The 23,414-nt window shown below is 41.9% G+C and overlaps 1 protein-coding gene across 1 annotated transcript in view; it reads right to left on the minus strand.

Annotated features, from left to right (window-relative positions):
• The window catches only part of naa15a (N-alpha-acetyltransferase 15, NatA auxiliary subunit a), a 69,685-nt gene extending 69,494 nt beyond the window's left edge, over positions 1 to 191 (minus strand). The window contains exon 1 of the mRNA XM_063046639.1: positions 2 to 191. Within this exon, the coding sequence (XP_062902709.1) occupies positions 2 to 55 (54 nt within the window). The 5' untranslated portion in view covers positions 56 to 191. The remainder of the gene's footprint in view (position 1) is intronic.
• Between the last annotated feature and the right edge of the window lie 23,223 nt (positions 192 to 23,414).

The following is a 23,414-nucleotide window of genomic DNA, read 5'->3' on the forward strand; positions in this document are numbered from 1 at the left end:
CCAGGATCCGCTTGAAGAGCGCGTTCTCCTTGGCTGGTAACGTTACCGACGGCATGGTTGGCGCGGGTGCGAGCTCCGAGGCCGGCAGCTGGGACACGCGCTATCCGGTGCTTTTCCTCTCCGATCCGAAATCTCCTGGGCCGCCTCTCTGGCGCTCGCTCCCGCTGCCTTGCCTCCCCACCCCTTCCCTCCCTCCCCCCCGCCGTCACTGAGGCCGCAATGCCTTCGTCCCGCACGCCGACTCGAGCAGACCTCCGCCTTCACGTGCTCTCTCTCGCGCTGCTGCTGCCGCACGAAACTGAAGCGCAGGGAAGGGGGGGGTGGGGTGGCGGGGGAGGGAAAAAAAACTCCGCCAAGATGGCGGCCGCAACCACAGCACCAGCAGTACCGGCTCCCTCCGGGTCATCCGACAGTACGCCTGCGCCGCTGCTCCCCTCGCGAACTCCGCACCCCGTCAAGTGACCTCCCGAGAGGAGAGAACGCGCGTATGGCGGTATACCGGAGGACCGCCGGTTTTCGGAGACATCTTTGGCGATTCTGGAGCGCCAACTTGTCTGATCTGTAGTTTAAAGTTTTTTGAATTTTATTATGAAACGTTTTTTAAAATTTGTTTGTAACTAAATACAATGCAGATATAAAAACCCCGAAGCAGGCACCGAGAACCCAATGGAAAGCAATAGACAAGACCTAACTTTTAAATAGTCATTAGTAAACAGGCGACTGCAGGTAATACATTACTTTGCAATAATCTTTCAGTAAGAACCTAATTATTCAGACGAGAAATCACAAAACAAATCTCATATGACGTTAATTTTGAGGAGAGGGAGCAAGAAGAGACAGCTTGATATTACTTATCAATGGGACGAGCCTCTACAGACTAAAGGTCTTCCTGTACTTCACGTCAGTGGCTGAAGAGATGATCTGAACTCAAGACTTACCCACTCAGTTAAGTACAGTGTTTTGTTTCAAGATTAAGATCAACCGTAGTATTTTGTACTTTGAGGTATTTCAAGTAGAAAAGTGTCAGACACAATTACAAGTCGGGAAAGGGAGGAGCAAACTTCCATTTTTATATTCCTGTTAATGCTAAGTCGCCAGCGACAAACACGCGAGTTAAGAATCAGCACCGCAAATCGGCATACAATAAATTATCAGTGGGTTTGCTGTGCTTATGATATTAGAGAATAAGTAATAGAATCAACGAAAGTTCCCCGCTGAACTTTAAATAACATTGTGGGGAATTTTACAACTTTTGCAAATTATGTAGACAAACCCTCCGTCCTCTATTCAATGGAAGAAGCTCTCGCTACAACTGCCCAGCTTTGAGTAATAACTTTTAAGGTCTGGAGCAGGGTTTAACCCCAGAATCTCCCGATTTTTATGAAGGGGCTAAATTTCAATTTAAAAAGGGAAATCAAAATATAATTTATGACGGAAGCGACGGGGACATCAACGTATATCTCTGCCGATTTTATTTCCTCCGGGAATCTCCCGATTGACTCGCGAATCTTGGACAGAAGACGTAAAAGAAAACTTACAGGGACAGGACACTAACGCCAATTCCTCTACGGATCCTCCGCCATGGTGGACGGCTAGAAGAACTACATACCTTAGCAAACAAAGAAATTGGAGTTACTATGTCAATGTCTAAGAGCATCTAAAGAAGTAGGAAAATCGGCATGATGGATCTCGCGCTGGCACGCAAGGTTCTGTTTTGAGCTTCAACTCTTCCCCGTATTTGTAACTAATTGATGTGACAAAATGGGATGCTACATAGCAAAATTTGACAATCAGTGAAATAGCATAGCTAGTAAAAAATTGGATCCATTACATTAAACAGTGATGTTAGTAAACTATAAGACCGTGGAAAGTTGGTTTCCATTAAGATAAATGTACTTTCATTTATGTTGGAACTAAAGGTACAGAACGAGTGCTTTTGTAAGTGGAAAATAATTGGAGGATGTAGAAATTCAATGAGACTGGGAGTGGCTAGGTGCACTTAACATCCAAATATCAAGAGCAAATGCAGGAAACAAAATATATGAAGTAGGTGTGAATGCACACAATTTTAGAAGACCAGGGGGTGCTTTTAATCAAAGTTTTCATTATATTAAAGAGAAATGATAGAGTATATGATGTAAAATCAATTCCGTTCATTGTAGGGTCTAAAGGCAGGATACTTTTTTTCCTAAAACTTACAGCTTTAGAAATCAAAGTTTTGAAATTATGAATATTTCAATATTGCAAAGTTTGGATTCTAAGTCAATTGTTAACTTTAAATCTGATGTCTGAGATTAGTGGGTTTTCTTTTCAGATATAGGTTATAGGACAAAATGGATGTATTGAGTTAGGTAACAGGTATCCATGTACTTACTGCTTGGTGAAACAGGCTTGAGAGGCCAGAAGCTGTTGAGAGACCTGTTGGTTCTTTGACCCTAGAATGCAGAGCAATAAATAATTCAGGATCATAGATGTAAAGACTGAAGACTGGAAAATGTATCCAGAATGTTTTCTTAAAAGGAACAAAATTAGATGAAGATGATGATGAATGAGGGGAACAAAAAACCCTGTTAAGAGCAAGGGCAATAGTATAAGAAAAGTCTCAGCTGCTGAGAGCTTGACTAACCAGACATTAGGAAAGAAGCTCGGTGACAAGAAGAAAGAAGTTCATTGTGAAGGAGATCCACATATGGATCACAATATCATGGGTAGAGTTCAATTGTTCCATTTAATATCAGAGAAATGTAAGCATTATACATCCTGAAATTCTTGTTCTTCACAGACATCCAGGAAAGAAAGAAGAGTGCCCCGAAAGAATGAGCGACAATTATAATGTTAGAACCCCAAAGTCTCCCCTGCTCCCCCCTCCCATGCACAAGCAGCAGCAAAGCAGGCATAAAGGGCCTTAGCCTTTATCTCTGAGTTATTTCTTGCTCTGTTTTCCCTTTCAAATCATTTAGGAACTGTTGTGATTGTGAGTCACTGGAGAGACACTGAGGCTGGTGATATAAAGGTCTTTCTTCATCACAACAAGCAGACACACTTCTGGAGATCCTCACAATGGTGTCTCACAAACTCAAAAGTGCATCACATTTTTATACCCTTAAGATCAATGGTAATAGAAGGTGATTCAATACAATTTCAATAGTTACAAAACTTTGGATTGAAAATGCTTTCTGTGAATTGCATATCTATAGTGGGAGACACCTCTGAATGTTCAAATATACCTTTGCTGGGCAAATTAACTGCAAACTTCCTTGAACTTAGTTACAATGGTGTAAATTACTTAAACACATAGTTGCCTCCATTGATGTGGGCCAGTTAACACAACCCATATGCAAACATCTCATGGTCACATTTTGCAAATCATATCTCTGAGTCTGTGCACCAGCCTATGCTTTTAATGTCAATTTACTGCTTGCAAGTTACAATAATAACTGAAAACTGGTTCTTGCTTCAATTTGTATCCGCTACAGTATATTCATATAACTCCAGAATACTCCCTCAGAGGAACAAGGAATGGGATTATCTTAACCTCTGCCATTCGACTAGAATATGGCACATCACCAACATCAATCTGTCTTTTTTCTTTTGCTTTTCATTTCATTTGATTAACAAAAATCTATCAGTCTTAGATTTGAAGTTAATAATTGATCCAGCATCAAATGCAGGGGTGAGAAAGGGTTCCAAACTTTTCCCCATTGCTTGGGTGTACAAGTTTTTTCTAACTTCAATCCAGGCTACACAGGGAGGACATAAGGGAATGCAGGTAGCAGAGTTTGAAACAACATAAAAGAGTGAGTCAGGCAGCATCAAATGGAGAGAAATTGAGAGTTAACATTTCAGGTCAAGGCACTTCATTTTTAGACAAGGTAACCTCATATTTAGCTCTACAGCCAGTGGAATTGCTTTCCCTCTATTTATGCTTTCAGTTCCTCCTAGTATTTTGAAAAGTACTGGCTATGTTTGAGTAGAAAGACACTAGGAAGACTGAGAGCCAAAGCTGGAGACACATTGCCTTTAATAACAACTGATAAAAAAAATAGTGGTTTTCCAGCACCAAGCTCAAGTAAGTATATGGATTCAGCCACATTGTGATGCTGGATAGCAAGTAGTTTGGTATAATAACAAATAAACTGATATTTTGTAGAACTGAAAATAATATAGACGCATTGTCAAAATGAAGGAACATCACGAAAAAGACTCTAAGAATCAAGCTAAAACCAGTGATATGACAGGTTACTGAAATATATTCTTTGAAAGCATCCAATAATACATTTTTACTGTCAGTATTGGATTAAAATAAAAATGTGTTAACATTTTGATTTCTTCCTATTAACTTTCTCCATGAAAATTAGTACCTGATAACTCCTTTTGACAGCTCAAACAAGATGATGTTCAACTTGCATTTGGTCAATACAAGCAGAATAAAGTTCATGGTGGGGAATAAACTAATGTGAAAGTTCTATTGATACTTGTCAGTAATAAATAAGGAAGGTCTATGGATGTAAATTGTTCGTGCTGACTGGTCAACGTATGGACATGCCAGGAAAAATAATTTGAAGCCTATCATTTGACTTCTGCAGCTAAGTTTATGACCTGTTAATTTATTGAACTTCATTCTGTCATACAATACAGATACAACATTGAGCCAACCTTTAAAAGAACAAACAACATTATGATATTGTGGCCATTAAAGTAATCTGTCCAGATTTCCCTAGAGAGGGAAAATATAGCCATGGTGGTACCTTCTGTGTGTAGTATAACAATGTTGTTATTTTGAGTTTTTGTTTTAAATAAAGCTGTTACCAAGAATGCATTCCTCAACATCAATCTACATCAAGCCCACAAAAATAGCAGTTTGAAAAGACCTGAAGATTGAATTTGGAATGCTGCAAAGATTCTGCAAATGATATGAATCTTGCAGAGGGAAGAATAGATTGAATGATTCTCCATTAAAGGCCTATTACTTTAATGGCCACAATATCATAACATTGTTCATTCCTTTAAAGTTTGGCTCAATGTAGTTTCTGTATTGTACAGCAGAATGGAGGAGTTTTGTCAATTAAATGCTGGATGGAATTATCCTGAAGTTCAAGAAATTAATAGAGTGAAAGCTGCATTTTGGAAGTCATTAAAGATAATGGTATATTTATGTATGAATTTTGGAGGAGGTGGAATGATGACAGCTTTGAATTAGGTGGGGTTGCTGCAAAATGATTGGAAAAACTGACAAATATTGGCAAACATGTGACCAAGAAAATGAAACTGGCTAGTCACGAATTGAATCAAAATGAAGTAGTAAGGAAGGAACCTAAATTTGATGGTTCCTTTAATGGTCTTAATCTATCCTAATGCACTATATGATCATAAAGTATTTTGTTATGTAGTATTTACTGGGAATCAATGAAGTATTTATTATTTTATTATTATTATTATTATTATTATTGTTATTTTCCCTAATTTAGGGAAACACTGCAGCTAATTTTTACACACAGCCAAATCCTTAAAACAGTAAGAGTATAAAATGAGTAGGTAATTTTTTTTCCGTTGAACTCTTTAATAAGTAAGTGTTGATCTAGAAATATGGAGCCTACCTTGCTTCTCTTCAATGGTGAAATCCATCTTTGACGCCCAGTATTCAGCTTGACATACAGTTCAAAGAACATCTGCATAAGTGCCACACTTAATCAATAGCAAACTGAAGTGTTAGACTAGATTATAAGTTAAATGGTCAAAGAAACATCTAAATCATACAAAATTCTGACTCACAGGAGAGATTGTTCTAACTGGCACTTTTTTTTGCAAGAAATTAATTCAATGAGATTGGAAAAGGAATTAAAAATAAAATGCGATGGGAATAAATACTTGATATAGTCAAATATTGAACATGAAATGAATCTGCTGCAAGGTGTTTCAATAGTATGAGAACAAGGGTAGGATTTGTAAATGACAAGGGTGGGATAAAGAGGGGTGCGTGCAATGTGGTAGGCAATAAACTTACTTAAAATTGTTTCATTATGGAACTCAATTCCAACTGCTGAGACAGTTGGTCATTTAACAATGTATATACGTCAAACATGGAAATCCATCAATTTATCAATTTACCTGGTTTCTCAAAACAGACTATTGAAGTATGATTTTAATTGGCTTATAATTATTCCCTTATTATGAGGTATATAGATACAGTGAATGCATAGAGCTCATAAGTTTAGGATAAAGGTTGGATTCAAAGTGAATTGAGCACATCTACTAGGAGCACTGCTGTAAGAAAGCAGCATCCATCATCAAGGATCCCCACCATCCAGGCCATGCTGTCTTCTCACTGCTGCCATCTGGAAGGAGCTATGGGGGCCAGAGGTCCTATACCACTATGTTCCGGAGCAGTTATTACCCTTCAACTATTAGGCTCCTGAACCAGTGTCAATAATTGGGACTAGGCAGTAGATCAGGTCTGGATGGACTAGATGGGCCAAACAGCCTGTTCCTGTGCTGTAGTACTCTATGGCTCCTAAAGCTATACATATAAAATAATACATTTTCAGTGCTTTCTTACCTATTGCTAGGAAACGCTTTGATTACAGTGCTTGTGATAAAGATGTTAATTTATGAACTTCAGAAGCAGTGGGACTCCAGTTTGTATAAGTTAATGCCTCAGCTGCCTCAAAACAGCCTGACACAGAGTAATATGATCGTCAGCAGTAATAATACCTTGCTTCTGGGAGGTCAGCAGAGAGGAGAGCATCATGGGTAATAGCATGCTCTGAAGATATTTATCTGAGTAGGTTGTATTCGTGAAACAAGATTTTTATTCATAAAGTTGCTTCATTTCTCTGAAGAGAAGTACTTCCCAGGATAGACCTTGTAGTATTAGATTGATTCCGACACTATAAGCTTCCTAGGAAATCTGCTCCCAGGTGGATCTTGTAGTTATACTTCACTTGTAACTGTCTTCTCTAAGGATCATCACCTTGTCATGATGGAGAGGCTTGTGAGTTCCCGATCCCGAGAGCAATGTCATCTGAAGCTTAGCTCCTGGTGGGATCACCCATGAGAGCATGATCAAGGGAGAGGTTCCAGACAAGGAGTGACCCAACCAAGACCTCAGCGGTAGAGCTGGCAGAAGATGACGACATATCACAATTGGCAGTGAAGGTGGAGGAAGGCTGCAGCAGTGAAAGGTCCCCAGTCGCTTTGCAAGTCATGCCACTGGACTCTGATCCCAAACTGTCAAGGATTGTGAAGTGGTTGTCCGTGTACCAGCATCCCCATGATAAAAAGGTTACGCACAGACATTCTCTATTAAGGGAATAACCCCTTTGGAGGATATCATACTTGACTCGAGTGATCACACTACTGCTACTTGTAACTGCAGATGACCACTGTCTTCAAAGCATTTACTTCTTGACCATTCCAGAATGCTACAGACGACATAAACTCAGCATGAAGATAATGGCCTACCAGGACTACCTACACCAGGAAATTCAAGGTACTGGAGAGATATCAACATTGCTAATTCCAGTTAGCAAGATTAGTAAGACAGTATCTCCAGCACTTAAGTTTTGGTGATGCTGAAGCAGCTCTGATGAGCATGCCATGTTATTGTCATACCTAACTCCAGATTCCTACAGCAGACACTGAGCTCCTTCATGGCATGAGATTTTCAGGTGGTTTGAGAAAATGCTTCAAGGATGTTCTCAACTTTTCCCTGAAAATTTGCAAAATCCTCATTCCTCCGTTGAAGTTGTATAAGGCATTGGTGAGGCCAAATTCAGGGTATTATGTGTAGTTCTGATCACTGACTTATAGGGAAGATATCAATAAGCTTGAAAGAGTACAGAGAAAATTTACATGGATGTTGCCAGGAGTTGAGGACCTGTTACAGGAGTAGGTTGAATAGGTTAGGACTTTTTTCTCCGGAGCATAGGAGAATGAAGGGAGATCTTATAGACATATTCAAAGTATACAAGAGAAGAATGGATGGGGCAAATGTATACTGGCTTTTTCCCTCAGGTTGGGTGAGACTAGAACTAGAGGTCATAGGTTTAGGGTGAAAGGAGAAATACTTAAAGGGAATTTGAACATCTTCAAATTAAAGGTTGGTGCGAGTGTGGAATGAACTGCTGGGGAAGTAATAGAGATGGGTTCATTTGTAACATTTAAGAGAAGTTTAAGTAGGTACATGGATGAGAAAGGTAGTAAGAGCTATGTATGGCATGGATACAGGTAGCTGGGACTTGGCAGAAGACCACACTGGTACAGACTAGATATACTGAGGTGCCTGTTTCTGGATTGTAGTGTTCTGTGATTCTATGACTCGTTAAGTCACTGAAACCCCTGGCTCGTGACCACTCATACTGGTTGAGCATTGAGTATCTTCAGCAGGAGCACCTAACAAAAGGCAGAGGCAGCCAAACAACCCACCTACACATCAGCACACCTTACTCATCAAAGACTATCTGCACACCCCACAGAAGTATAATTAACCACTTCAGAACCCATAGAACTGGAGCAAAAGCAGATTATCCTCTTTTTGAAGACCCCAAAATTTTCCAATTGGTTGCAAATAAATTCTAGAAGACAAGTCATTGATGAGTTGCTTGGTAAGGCCAGCAATTACATCACCTTTGGCTATGATGATGTTGGTATTCATGTTTGTGTCTCTGTGTTCCAACTGGTGCAGAACATTAATGGCTGACTATGTAAACATAGTGATCACAACTTCAATCCCCCACCCCCCACTTTCCAAATCAATGGGTAGCATTCTTAAACCAAGAGGAATTAATTTCCATCAATGTGTGGCTAGTGTGAAACTACAAGAAAACAAGTGTATGATAGATTTTTATGGAGCAACTAAAATGTTTGCATCATTTTGCTGTCAAAACTCCTTTACTATTTCGGTTCCAAAAGTAGAGATGGCTTCTTTTAAATTTGGCTGATGAATCCAGGGGAAACTTAATCTCCTCAGTTGTAGGGAAAACAATATCGTAGTGAGCATTTGGTCCATTATGACAGACAAACACAATAACAGACAGAGCACCATGGCTCGGTGAGAACTAACTCAGTCACATACAGATGGGGGAGGTGATTATTACACACTCTGTTTACAGTCAGGGTGGCACAAACACACAAGCGAACAACTGTATAACCCAAGCAAAAGTAAATTAACTTGAACATCCCACCATAATTCAACTGAACACGTAAACCGTAAACGCATCTTAAAACAAGAACAATAAGAAGCGCTGGTTGCTAGGAATGCCAGAGCACCACATTACCCCCACCTGAGGGATCAGCTAGCCCAAGCAATCCCTAGAATCCACAACAAAACCCAAAAGTCCTGGTGGTGGTTGATGCCACCTGGGGCACAGCGGGGGGTGTCTGTAGCCCTCCCAGGGATGCATGGTTTGGTGAGGGAAGAGGCAGGGCACATGGAGTATCACCTCTTTCCCTCAGTCTCACTGGGTGATGTGGCCAAGGGCCAATATGGTGCCAGCAAGTCCCGGTGAGGATCCCTGCCTTCTGCCACTCAGGCGGCTGCACCCAGTACACAACATTGAAGATGCAGTCGAGCACCTCTCCTGGCCCCTTCCAGTAGCTTCCAAGCTTGGGAGATAGTCCTTTCTTCCAGATGGGGCAGTAGACTCACAGTAAAGTCCTGACCCCGGATGCGGGTGTCATTTTGTTAGCTGCTGCCTGTGCTTTGGTTCTGCCGAGCTGCATCGTGATCAACCCACAAGTACCCCTGAGGTGCTACAGATATTCCATCCTGGCCTCCCTAGGAACCTCTGGCTTGGGAGGACGGCCAAACACCAGATACACCAGAACATGAGCGCAGACAGTGTACACCTGGTGCTCTCCTGGACTGCTGTCCGGTATCCCCACACTACTAGGGGTAGGTGGCAATCCCAATCATGCTGGTGCTGGCTGACAAGGATGGCAAGATGTGTAGCCAGGGTGTGGTTAAAGTGCTCCACCAGCCATCACTCTGTGGGTGAAGGTGGGTGGTCCACATTTTGGCGATTATTTGCCGCCTTCAGACCTCGCCAAACACCTGCGCCTCTAAGTTGTGTCTCTGGTCGCTGTGAAGTTCCTCAGGGGTACCAAAACTGCAGAAGAACTCCTGCATGAGTCTCTCAGTGGTGGTGGTAGTGCTCTGGTCTGGAACAGTGTATGCCTCTGGCCACTTCGTGAAGTAGTCCATGGCCATGAGAACGTAGCAGTTCCCGGCACTGGTGCAGGGGAAGGGGCCCACCATTGCTTGTCCCTGGCTATGAAGATGTCAAGGTGCTGGTCCCGGAGGTCTTTCAGCTGTTACTGTTAGTCCCGATCCAAGCCCTTGCTCCTCCACTGCCACAGCTCCCGCACTGCCTGGACGGTCTCGCTGGAGAACACCACAGTAGTACTGCCGATGTGGTTGCTTGCTGATGACGGGCACAGTGAGCTGTGCTAGGATGGCTGGTGGTGGTGGTGTGCGTCGTCTCGCCACAGGTTTCGGCATTGTGTTGGGCCACTGTGTGGTGGGCCGCTGTGAGACTGGCAGTGGTTGTTGCTGCACCTGTCTGGTCCACTACCACAGCACCTGATGCCCACCACCACGTTGTTCATGTACAAGCCTTGGTCTTCACATGTGGCCCACCCAGGGAGGCGATAATGGAGGGATTCTGCTGGAGGTCTTGGCATTTCCTGATGGCTGCATTGGGTTGTGGTGTGGGCAGTTCCAGGCCACATGGCCTGCCTCGCCATGCCGGTAGCAGAGTTGACACCTTGGCATGCAGTGGACTGGCGTGGCACTGGTCAGACCTGTCTCATAGGCTCTTCGTCAGTTTCCTCCTCGGTGACTCAAGCCTGGCTTGCGGTGTGTGGCATGATGCTGGAATGCCTTGTGGGGCTAAAATTGCATCTGCCCTCAGATCCCTGATTTTGGATGAGGGGATTATGTTCCATTTTGTTGATGATACAAAGTATTATGAGGTATATAAAGAGGCTTCATGGAAATACAGATAGGCTCAGTAGGCAAGAACACAGGTGGAATTTAATGTGGAAAGATATGAAATTGTCCACTTTGGTTTGAAAAGAATGGAAAAGCTAGGTATTTTTTAAAATAATGCGAGTTGAAAGGAGTTCAGGGATTTGGATTTCTTCTGTACACGTCACTAAAAGTTGATATGCAACTACAGGAAACAATCAGAGAAACAAAAGAGTACGTTAGTCATTATCACAAGAGGATTTGAACTCAAATATACAGGGCCTTGATAAGAAAAGAATATGGAATAATGTGTAGGCCTGGTATCCCTGCCTTAGAAAGGACGCGATTGCAACTTAGATCATGCAATAAAGGTTCACCAAATTCATTCCTGGAAAAGTGGGGCTTGTCATATGAGGACAGATGTATTAGACTAGGCATATACTTTCCTGAGTTAAGGAGAATGAAAAGCAGTAAAAATTTTACCCTTTATTTCTTCCATAACTTTTTCTTATTTATCCAGCTTTCAATGTTCATTGCTGTTCAGGGTTTGTTGGACTTAATTTCTCACTTACCAGAACATGTTCAGTTCTGAATGTTCACTTTCTCCATTTTGAATGACTCCCACTGATCCTATGTCAACCTATCTGTAAGTAATTGTTTCCAGTTCGTTACAATCATCTTGTCTTACAACAAAACTAGCCTTTCCTAATTGAAGACCATAATTTCTGGTGCGTCCCTGTCCTTCTCCATATCATTCTCAAAAATTACGAAGTTAACAATGTGGGTGAGGCCCTAAGTGAATACTTGAATCATCTAGACACAGGAGGACATATACTCAAAGATGGGATTAATATGGATGGGTGTCCACTGGTCAGAATGGTCTTCGTGAGATGAATAGTCCGTTTTCATGCTGTAACATTCCATCTGACTGAAACATACAAAATTCTTGTGAGCCTTATAGGGTGGATGTATGAATAACTTTTCCTTTAATTGGAATTCCTGAAATTAGGTACACATCACAGACTCAAAAAAAAAACATGCCTGCCACTTAGGACAAAAATGAAGAGAAACCTCGTCACCCAGAGTGTAATGACACTTCATAATTCTCTACCCATGGGGGCTATGCATTATATATTAAAAGCAGAGATTGGTAGAAAAAGGGTATCAAGCGATATAGAGCAAGAGCAGGAAAGTGGTATAGAGGCAATAGATAGCCACGATTTCTATTAAATTGAGCAGGTCTGAAAGGGTTAATGAGCCATTTCTCCTTCTATTTCTTACATTCTGGAGATCACTTCTACCATTCTCTTGGATTTTGGCATTCCATGAGGTATCTATTTCTATTTAAAACTTTGCATCTGTTGCCACCTGGAGTCTGCACAGCTGTTCAAGGTCTACATAGATTTGATGGCTGTCCACCTTATCCATGGACCATGGTAACCAAGAACTACCTTCCACAACAGGGAACTCAAGCTTTAATGAATTTCTATTTTTTTCCTTAAGTTATGGATTGAAGAGCTGTATTATGTCACAGATTTGCTGCTGCTACTCAATAATTTTCCTTTTTTTGCTGAATAGACACACATGTATATAAAAAAAATCTAGACTCACCAAAAGATATTCTCTCCAATTGTATCTGCCACCACTGTTTGTTCTTGATTACCCATGAAACACCATCTGTGTTACTTTACCTACCTCAGTGCAAGTAAGTGTGTTGGTGGATTGTCATTGTGATAAAGCACTTTCAAGTGGAATCATCTCCCATGAGAGCTCATCCCATTACTATTGCTATGTACATGAAGAGAAAAAAGAGAAAATAAATGTTAATACTGATAAGGTCATGTTGTGTCACATCATTCTTAATATGGTTATATTTCACACTGTGTTGAAGGGGCAACAGTGACATGTTACCAAGAATTTACAAGGATTTTGCCAGGACTTGTGGACCTGAGTTATAGGGAAAAGTTGAATAGGTTAGGATTTTATTCCCTGGAGCATAGGAAAATGAGAAGATATTTTATACAAAAATATGAGCGATATAGGTAGGGTAAATGCAAGCAGGCTTTTGCCACCAAGGTTAGGTGAGACTAGAACTAGAGGTCATGGGTTAACAGTGAAAGGCAAAATGTTTAAATGGAACATGAGGGAGAACTTGTTCAGTCAGAGGGAGGTGAGAGTGTGGAACAAGCTGCCAGTGGAAGTGGTGGATGTGTGTTTGATTTCAAATTTGAGAGAAGTTTGGATAAGTACATGGGTGGGAGGGATATGCAGGGCTATGGTCCGGGTGCAGGCTGATAGGAATAAGCAGAATAGTTCAGCACAGACTAGGTGGGCAAAGGGCTTGTTTCTGTATTGCCAATACTCTATGACTCTCATTCCATGAAAAATTGGTCAATAATTATGCAACCAGGAATATGGAAGATGCATATCAGTGGTGTCATGTAAAGAAATTCCTTCTGAGTTTTCCACAAGCTATCTCTGGGGCGAAGTGGCAATTCTGTACTAAACTTGAATCAATGAAGGATGCTCAACAGTTGTGGCAGAGCTTGGATGTTATCACCTCTTATAAAGTAAAATCAAGTGACTTGGGTGACAACAGGGCTTCACTTCCAGATGAGCTAAGTGCCTTCCATGCTCGCTTTGACCGTCAAAACATGGAAGAATCATCATAAACTCCCACAGCCCCTGATGATCCTGTGATTTCAATATCTGAGGCTGAGATGTGAGCAGCCTTCCATAGGGTGACCCACAAAAAACATTTGGCCCAGATAGGCTACTTGGCCAAGTACTAAAGAGCTGTGCTGATCAACTGGCTGGTGAGTTCACTGAGATCTTTAACCTCTCAGTTTGGCAGTCTGAGGTACCCACCTGCTTCAAGCAGACTTCACTTTTACCAGTGTCAAAGAAGAACGTGGTAACCTGCCTCAACAACTATCATCCAGTAGCATTTACATCCACAGTGGTGAAGCTTTTGAGAGGATGGTGGTGAAACATATCAAATCCTGCCTGAGAAATGACTTGGATCTGCTCCAATGTGCCTACTGGAGCAACAGGTCCACAGCAGATGCCTTCTCATTGGCTCTTCACACAACCCTGGAATACCTGGACAGCAGAGATGAATACCTCAGGATGGTCTTTATCAATTACAGCTCAGCATTCAATACCATCGTCTCCTCAAAACTAATCAATAAGCTTCAAGACCTTGGCCTTAATATCTCCTTGTGCAATTGGATCCACGATTTCCTCATTTGCAGACCCCAGTCAGTTTGGATTGACAATAACATCTCCTCTATAATCTCCATCAACACAGGACACCATAAGGCTGTGTACTTTGTCCCCTGCTCTACTCACTTTATTCTTATGACTGTGTGGCTAAGTATTGCTCCAATGCTGTATTTAAATTTGCCGATGGCACCACTGTTGTAGACCGAATCTAATCTGGTGATGAATCAGCATGAGGGAGATTGAAAATCTGGCTGAGTGATGCCACAGCAATAACCTGTTACAATAACCTGTCAGCAAGACCAAGGAGCTGATTATTGATCTCAGGAAGAAGAAACCACTGGGGGTTGATGATCAGGATGCCATTCTTTTTTGTGTGGGGGGTGGGTTTGATGCTTCTCTCTGAACAACTTTCATGCTCTTTCTTTGTTTTGTAGCTATCTGGAGAAGACAAATTTCAGAGTTGTATATGGATGCATGCTTTGATAATGCTTTGAATCTTTGAACCTTTCATGGAAGTAGTTAAAAATCTTATAAGAAAAAGTCAAACTACCATTTAACTGAGTAAAAAATTGTGTATTTAAATTAAATACAAAACAAATTAGAACACTACCAATACTGCTGTGGTACTATAAAACAGTGTATTAATTCAATAGTTATTGACGAAGGAATTCATCCCGTGTACACTGCCATGTTCTTTTAATTGACCGTGAATGAACAAAATCAACATAGACACATTGTGCAACTAATAGACAGCCTTCGTGCAATGTTTTTGACAATTGCATCCTCCAAATCTTCATTTTCATAACATTGAAGAATCAGAATCAAAATCAAGTTTAATATCACCAGCATATGTCGTGAAATTTGCGACTTTGCGGCAACAGTATAATGCAATACATGATAAATATAGAAACAAATTTTAAAAAACTGAATTGCAGTAAGTGTATAATGGTTAAATTAAGATAAGAAGTGCAAAAAACTGACATTTTAAAAAGTAGTGAGATAGTGTTCATGTATGTAATGTCCATTTAGAAATCAGATGGCAAAGGGGAAGAAGCTGTTCCTGAATCACTTTGAGTGTGTGTCTTCAGGTTTCTGTATCTCCTTCCTGTTGGTAACAATGAGAAGAGGGCATATTCTGGGTGATGGGGGTCCTTGATGATGGAAGCCACTTTTCTGAGACACCGGCCCATGAAGATGTCTTGGATACTATGGAGGTTAGTACCCGTGATGGAGGTGACTAATTTTACAACTCTCTGCAACTTACCACAATGCTATGGAGTAGTACCTGCCCCCCCCCCAGGCCCGAATACCAGAAGGTGACAGAATGAGAGCAGCCAGACAGAATGTTCTCCACAGTACATCTGTAGAAGTTTTTGAGTGTTTCAGGTGTCAAACCAAATCTCCTCAAACTCCTAATGAAATATAGCTGCTGTCTTGTTTTCTTTATAACTGCATTGATATGTTGGGTCCAGGTTAGATCCTCAGAGATATCGACTCTGCTCACTCTCACTCTCTCCACTTCTGATCCCTCTATGAGGATTGATTTGTGTTCCTTCATCTTACCCTTCCTGAAATCCACAATCAGCTCCTTGACTCTGATTCAAACTGATGTTGAGTGCAAGGCTGACACGACTCAACTAGTTGGTATATCTCTCCTGTATGCCCTCTCATCACCTTCTGAGATTCTGCCAACAATGGTTGTATCATCCGCAAATTTATAGGTGACACTTGAGCTATTCCTAGCTGCACAGTCAAGGGTATATAGAGAGTAATGCAGTTGGTTAAGCACACATCCCTGAGGTGCACCAGTGTTGATTGTCAGTGAGGTGGAGATGTTATTACCAATCTGCACAGACTGTGGTCTTCCAGTTAGGAAATCAGATCCAGTTGCAGAGGGAGGTACAGAAACCCAGGTTTTGTAGCTTTTTGATCAGGACTGTAGGAACGATGGTATTAAATGCTGAGCTATAGTCAATGAACAGCATCCTGGTATAGGTATTTGTATTGTCCAGGTGATCCAAGGCTGCATAGAAAGCCATTGAGATCACATCGGCTGTGGACCTATTGTGGCGATAGGCAAATTGCAGTGGGTCCAGATCCATGCTGACACAGGAGTTGATTCTAGCCATGACTAGTCTCTCAAGGCATTTAATCACTGAAGATATGAGAGTGCTACTGGCCAATAGTTGTTTAGGCAACTCACACTACTCTTCTTGGGAACTGGTATAGTGGTTGCCCTTTTGAAGCAAGTGGGTACTTCCGACCATAGCAGTAAGAGGTTGAAACTGTCTTTGAATACGCCATTTTGATGGCACAAGTTTTCAGAGCCTTACCAGGTACTCCACTGGGGCCTGCTGCCTTGCAAGGATTCACTCTCCTGAAAGACAGTATGACGTCAGGCTCCGAGACAGAGATCACAGAGTCACTGTGTGCAGCAGGGATCTTCATAGCTGTGGTTTTATTCTCCCTTTCAAAGTGAGCATAAAAGGCATTGAGCTCATCTAGGAGTGAAGCATCACAGCCATTCATGGTGTTGGGTTTCATTTTGAAGGAAGTAGATTTGATGTATATCCGATGTCACCTCCAACCTCACTCGGAATTGTTTCTTCACTCTTGAAATAGCCCCCTGCAATTCATACATGGTTTTCTTGTACAGACCTGGCTCACCAGACTTAAATGCCACAGATCTAGCCCTCAGCAGACGATGAACCTCCTGGTTCATCTATGGCTTTTGGTTTGGGAATGTACAGTAAGTTTTCATAGGCTCACACTCATCTGCACAGGTTTTAATGAAGTCAGTGACCAATGCAGCAAACTCATTCAGACTCAAAGATGAGTCCCTGAATACAGTCCAGTCCACCAATTCAAAGCAGTCCCGTAAGTGCTCCTGCACCTCCCTTGTCCATACCTTCTTGCTCCTCATTGCTGGTGCTGTAGCCTTCAATCTCTGCCTATACTCAAGGAGTAGAAGTACACCCAGATGATCAGACTCTCCAAAGTGTGGGTGTGGAATAGCACAGTAGGCACTCTTGTTTATGGTGTAACAGTGGTCCAGTGTATTGTATCCTCTGATACTACAAGTGATTTATTGATAATAATTCAGTGACTTGTTCAAGCTGACCTGATTAAAATCCCCCAAAATGATGGTGAAGGCATCAGGATGTGCTGTCTCATGTCTATTGAGTACATCGCTCAGTTTGTCTAGAGCCTGTTTGTCATTGGCCTGAGGTGGACATACACTTTATGATTAATACCTTCAAATTCTTTGTAGTTCCTAACATATTGAAGTAGTGAAATCATTTCATTTTCACTCTCAGCCGTTCTGGCATCTCCAAGTCTCAATGCTTGAATCTGCAGTGAGCAAAAGAGTTCCAAATTGTCTTACTGTTTATTTCTTGCCAATTATCAGTGACAAAAATCGCTGTTTATTGAACACAAACACACACAATTAATGCTATTTAAAAACTGTTTGCTCTAAGGACGGTGTAGTGTCCAGCTGCCACACAAGTGCCCGCATCCAGCGCTAGTTTGAAACCATTAGGCAACAGTCGTCTATCACTATTGAGCGGCATAGTTTCTCAAATAAACAAAAGAAATCCCATCTATTTTCTCAAATAGTTTTGGTTTTTAAGTGTTGTCCCAAATAAACAGCTGCTCCAATTAACCGATGGGCCAATTAACCAAAATCCACTATTTATTATTGTAATTTATTGTTTTTATTGTGTATTGCAATGTAGTGCTGCCACTAAACAGCAAATTTCTCGACATATGTCAGTGATATTCACCTAATTCTGTTAATGTTGATTCATTATTCAAGAAGGAACCAGGGATAATCCTGGAAACTATAGACGTGAGTGGTAGGGAAGTTACTGGAGAGAATTCTTAAGGATAGAATTTATAAGCATTCAGAAAACCCTGGCCTAGTTAGCAAGAGGCAGCATGGCTTTGTGCTGGGCAATTCATATCTTACTAACTTGACTGAGTTTTTTGACAAGGTGACGAGAGTGATTGATGAAGGTAGAGCTGTGGATGTTGTCTAAATGGATTTTAGTAAGGTATTTGACAAGGTCCCTCATGGGAGGCTCATCCAGAAGGTTAAGATACACAGGATCCATGGTGATTTGGCCATTTGGATTCAGAACTGGCTTGCCCAAAGAAGACAGAGGATAGTGGTCGAAGGTACTTATTCTAGAGGTCTGGATGTCTGTGGTTAGTGGTGTTCTGCAGGGATCTGTACTGTTTGTGATGTATATATAAGTGACGTAGGTGAAAATGTGGATAGAGGGGTCAGTCAGTTTGCAGGTGATGTGTATATTGGTTCTGTTGTGGATAGTGTAGAAGGCTGACAAAGTATATGGTGGGATATAGATCAGTTGCAGATATGGTTGGAGAAACAGCAGATGGAATTTGATTCAGCCAAATGGGAAGTGTTGCACCTTGGTAGGACAAATGTAAAGAGACAGTATACTGTCAAGCACACAACACTCAACAGTGTTAATGAGTAGAGAGACCTTGGGGTCCAAGTTCATAGTTCTCTGAAAAGTGGTTACACAGGTTGATAGGGAAGTTAAGAAGACATGTGGCAGGAAGTTATGTTGTAGTTTTATAAAACCCAAGTTAGGCTGCATCTAGAGTATTGCATACATTTCTAATAACCCTGTTTTAGGAAGGATGTCAAGATTTTGGAGGGATTGCAGAAGAGCTTTATCAGGATGCTGTCTGAATTAGAGGGCATATGCTTCAATGAGAGGTTGGACAAACTTGAGCTGTTTTCTCTGGAGTCGCAGAGGCTGAAGGGGTCTATCAGAGACATCTGATAGAGGTTTATAAGATTATGAGAGACTTAGATAGAGTAAACAGACTATCTTTTTCCCAGAGTTGAATACTAGAGGACATTCATTTAAGGTGAGAGGGGTAATTGAGTGGCAAGTTTTTTTTAAACACACAGAATTGTGGGTGCCTGGAATGAACTGCCTGAGGTGGTGATAGACGCAGCTATGTTATGGTCTTTTATGAGACCTTTAGATGGGCACATGAATATGAGGAAAATCCGCACTCACCTTGATGATTTCAGTCTTCCTTGGCACTTTAATCAGCAAGATCTACAAGAAATGGAGTCAATCATAGGCTCCAAGCTTCTTGGTCTTGAGGCCACGCACTTCACTGAAAGCCTCATGGAACACCCAAGGAGACAGCAGAGCAGCAGATTGCTCAATCGACCCAAAAACACATCATCAATGCATAGATCACAGATTCCAACAGTAGCAGAACCACATTTGGAAGACAAAGAAGACATACAAGAAGTGAAAGAATTAGTTTCATGAACTGCCTGATGGATGTCACCCTTGGTTTCATTGTTTCCTTAAGGGTTTCCACATTGTTCACTGTAAATTTAACATAATAGAAGCTGTTGTTTGTATTTTGTTTTGCTTCACCAATCAACTCAGGCAGAACCATTTGCAATAATTCACTAGCTGGCTCAGACTGGCAAGGAAACTTTTGTAATAATTTTTATTCTACAAAAATAATGAACTGTTTGTCCATTATTCTAGCAACCAAACAGATCATAACCCAATTTACTTTACAATAGAATGTAACTAAAATTGTCCAGAAAATACATGTTTATCAGAAGGGAATTCCCCACATAAATTAATGATCAGACTTGATCTCTAATACTTGTTTCTTTGATGCAAGAATATAAATCACAGAACAATGCTGTAACAACATTTATGTTAGGGAAAGAATGTAAGTTCATAATCTGTATAATCAATACTAAGTTATTCCATTGGATGTACAGTATGTTTATCACTGTTATTTTAAGTTCCTGAATATTTTTCAGCTGGAGTTGCATTTGTTTTGTATACAATTTTAGCTACCAAGAGTATGCAGTGGGTAACTTCTGATTGAAATCCTTGCCTCAAAGTTTGAATATTGCACATGCACGCGTACAGATTAAGCTTGTCATGTTATGACAAATGACTCAGGATAAGAAAACCAAACATGGTAACAATTTTTACTGGACTGAAGCCATGCTTCAAAGAGAATGATCAACTTCAAGTTTATTGTTGTAGGCATACATACCCAGGGTATCGAATGAAAATTAGCTTTGTGCAGCAGCAGCATAGAACATTACAAATAGGACAAGTACAAATTACCATAGACTTAAATTAGCAAATAATTATTCATAATTTACATGACAAAATTAGATAAAATAAAAATAATAACAATAGTGCAAGTTGAGGGAAATACAGTACAAGGTAAATTCAGGGTTTTACAGGTTGGTTCAAGAACATCAAGAATGTGCACTTAGCTCGCTGTTCTACTTTCTCTGCACTCATGACTGGGTGGCTAAACACAGCTCAAATACCATCTGTAAAGTCACTGATGACACCACTGTGATAGAATTTCAGCTAATAACGAGGAGGGGTATTGGAGGGAGATAGACTGGGTATGCGAGTGGTGTAACACCAGCAACATCACATTCCAGCATCAGCAAAACTAAGGAATTGGTTGCAGGCTTCAGGAAGGGGAATTTAGAAGAATACCAGTCTTCACTGAGTGGTCAATGGTTGAAAGGCTGAGCAGCTTAATGTTCCTCTTGGAGGATCTCTCCTGGGCCTGTCACAAAGAAGGTACACCAATGGCTCTACTTCATTGGGAGTTTGAGGAGATTTGAAATGTCACCGAGAACACCTGCAAATTTTTATAGATGTCCAGTGGAGAGCATTCCGATTGGTCTATCAGCTCTGCACATGGAGGCTCCTTTCAGTCTCCACCTAGTTAACAGGAGTCACTTGCCACTCATTTCCAATCATCACCTGTAGCCTATTTAAACCTCATATGTACCAGTCAGCCTTAACTAGATGTTCCTAGCCATCAGTTACCTGTTGTGCTTCGTATCTCCTCTCTCCTGTTTTGTGGCCCATCGTTGCTTGCTATTTTATAGTTTATTATTAACGTGGGCTGGTGAGATGGCGAACCTGGTTCTCTAACATGCATCTTGCCTCTACAGCTTCACCCAGGGCATTGTGTTGGAGTAGGGCCCACAATTCATCTCCCACTTCTGTCAAGGCTTCTGCTCCCGTCCTCTGGCTGTCCTCCTCAGAACAATAGACAATCAGAAAGAGCCAATCAGCAAGTGGAGAAGTTCTTGCAATGCTTCACCACCTTTAACCCTTCCACATGAAAGAAGTATCTGGTCCAGGCTGAGCTGTTCCACAATCTACATACCTCCTCTTTCATGGGTATGTCACCCTTTGAAGCGCTTCATCGCTGCCAACCCCCATTGTTCCCCAAGGAGGAGCAAATGGTGGAGGTAAAGATGGTTCACTGCTGTTGGAATAATTGGAAGAAGACATGGAGGGCCATCCTTGCTGCCAACTGTGCCGACTGCCGCGAGGCTAACTGCCTTCGGTGCCCAGCCAGACCACTCTGGGTTGGGGCCCGAGTCTGGCTATCCACCTGAGATAAACCCCTACGCACCATCTCCCACAAGCTCTCAGCCCAGTTCATTATCCCTTCAAGATTACCTATCGCATCAGTCCAGTCACTTACCATCTCCAGCTGTCACCGTCCCTCAGAATCACACCTACTTTTCAGATGTTCTACCTCAAGTCCATTGTCCATGGACCACTCAACCCTCCTGAGCCTGCACTTCTGGAACCAAAGATGGTGGAGTGTGGTCCAGTTCACTGGTTGATGGATTCAAGTCATTGTAAATAGTATGCGCAGTGCCTAGTCAACTGGGAAGGGCATGGCCCAGAGGAGAAATCTTGGGCACCACCCAGTTACATCTTGGAACCATCACCCATCCAGGAGTTACACTGGATCCATCCGGATAATAGTGAGTCATCAGGGGGTCCTGTAACGCCTGCATATGCAGGCTCTTCCCAATCTCCACCCAGCTAACAGGAGTCAGATGCCACTCATTTCCAACTCATCACCTGCGGCTTATTTAAATCAACTGTCATCCACAATACTCCAAGAAGACCACAACCTTGTTGCACGGTTTGAAGGCTTGCATGCCTCAATGACCCGGAGAGCTATGTTGGCTAGGGTCCTGGCCTTATGCTTTGATTCTTGGTAGGGTCACCTACTCCAAACAGGTCAAAGGGTAGAGGCCAGACTAAGAGTAGTCCACTGGTCCTCCAAGTTTGGGGGTTCAACTCAGGGATAACAACCCTGATTGGTCAAAAAGAAATTGTTACAGAAACAGCAAATGCTGGCCTAAGCACCAGCGGTGTAACTAACTAACTCTCATCCACAATCCTTGCTCAAACAAACCAGCCAGTCTCAACAAGTTGTTCCTAGCCTTCGATTACCTTGTTGCCTTGTTGTGTTAAGTATCCATTCACTTGTTTTGTGATGCATCGTGGCTTGTTATTTTGCTGTTTATTAATAAAATGATCTCTTGCCGTTAAATCGTCTCTGCTGCTCCGCATTTGGGTCAAGCTTCCACACATTTCCTGAGGTGGTTGCATTGCAGTCTGGCGTGGAGGCTCCAATGAACATGACTGCAGGAGGATGCAGGTGGCTGTAGACTCAGTCAGCCCCATCAAGGGCACAACCACCACCACCTGCCCCCTGCCATCATTGACATCTTCAAGAGGCAATGTCTCAAGACAGCAGTATCCATGACCAAGGACCCTCACCATCCACGACATGCCCTCTGTATGACTACCATCACTACATTATGGGAATATCATATTGGCGCCGGAAAGTAGGGCAACAGTTGCGGGCTGCCCCCAGCACTTCTTTGGGTGGTTGATTGTTCAGATAAATTAAAACATTTCTCTGTATGTTTCAATGTACATATGATAAATAAGTCTGAACTGAATCAGGGAGGAACTACAGGAGTCTGAAGGCCCATACTCAATGACATAGGAACAGCTTCTTGTCCTCTGCCATCAGATTTATGAATGGTCTGTGAACGCTTGAACATTACTTGGGTTTTCCTTTCCCTTTGCACAATTCATTTTTTTGTAACTTATAGTAATGGGAGGTCCTGAAAGCAGACTACAGGGAGTTAGGAAGGAAGTTGAGAAGCAGGACCACAAGGTTAGTCATTTCGGGATTACTGCCTGTGCCACACGACAGTGAGTATAGGAACAGAGTGAAGTGGAGGATAAATACGTGGCTGAGGGATTGGAGCAGGGGGCAGGGATTCAAATTTCTGGATCATTGGGACCTCTTTTGGGCCAGGAGTGACCTGTACAAAAAGGAC

Source organism: Mobula hypostoma, chromosome 4, assembly GCF_963921235.1.
Source record: "Mobula hypostoma chromosome 4, sMobHyp1.1, whole genome shotgun sequence".
Classification (NCBI taxonomy): Eukaryota; Metazoa; Chordata; class Chondrichthyes; order Myliobatiformes; family Myliobatidae; genus Mobula; species Mobula hypostoma.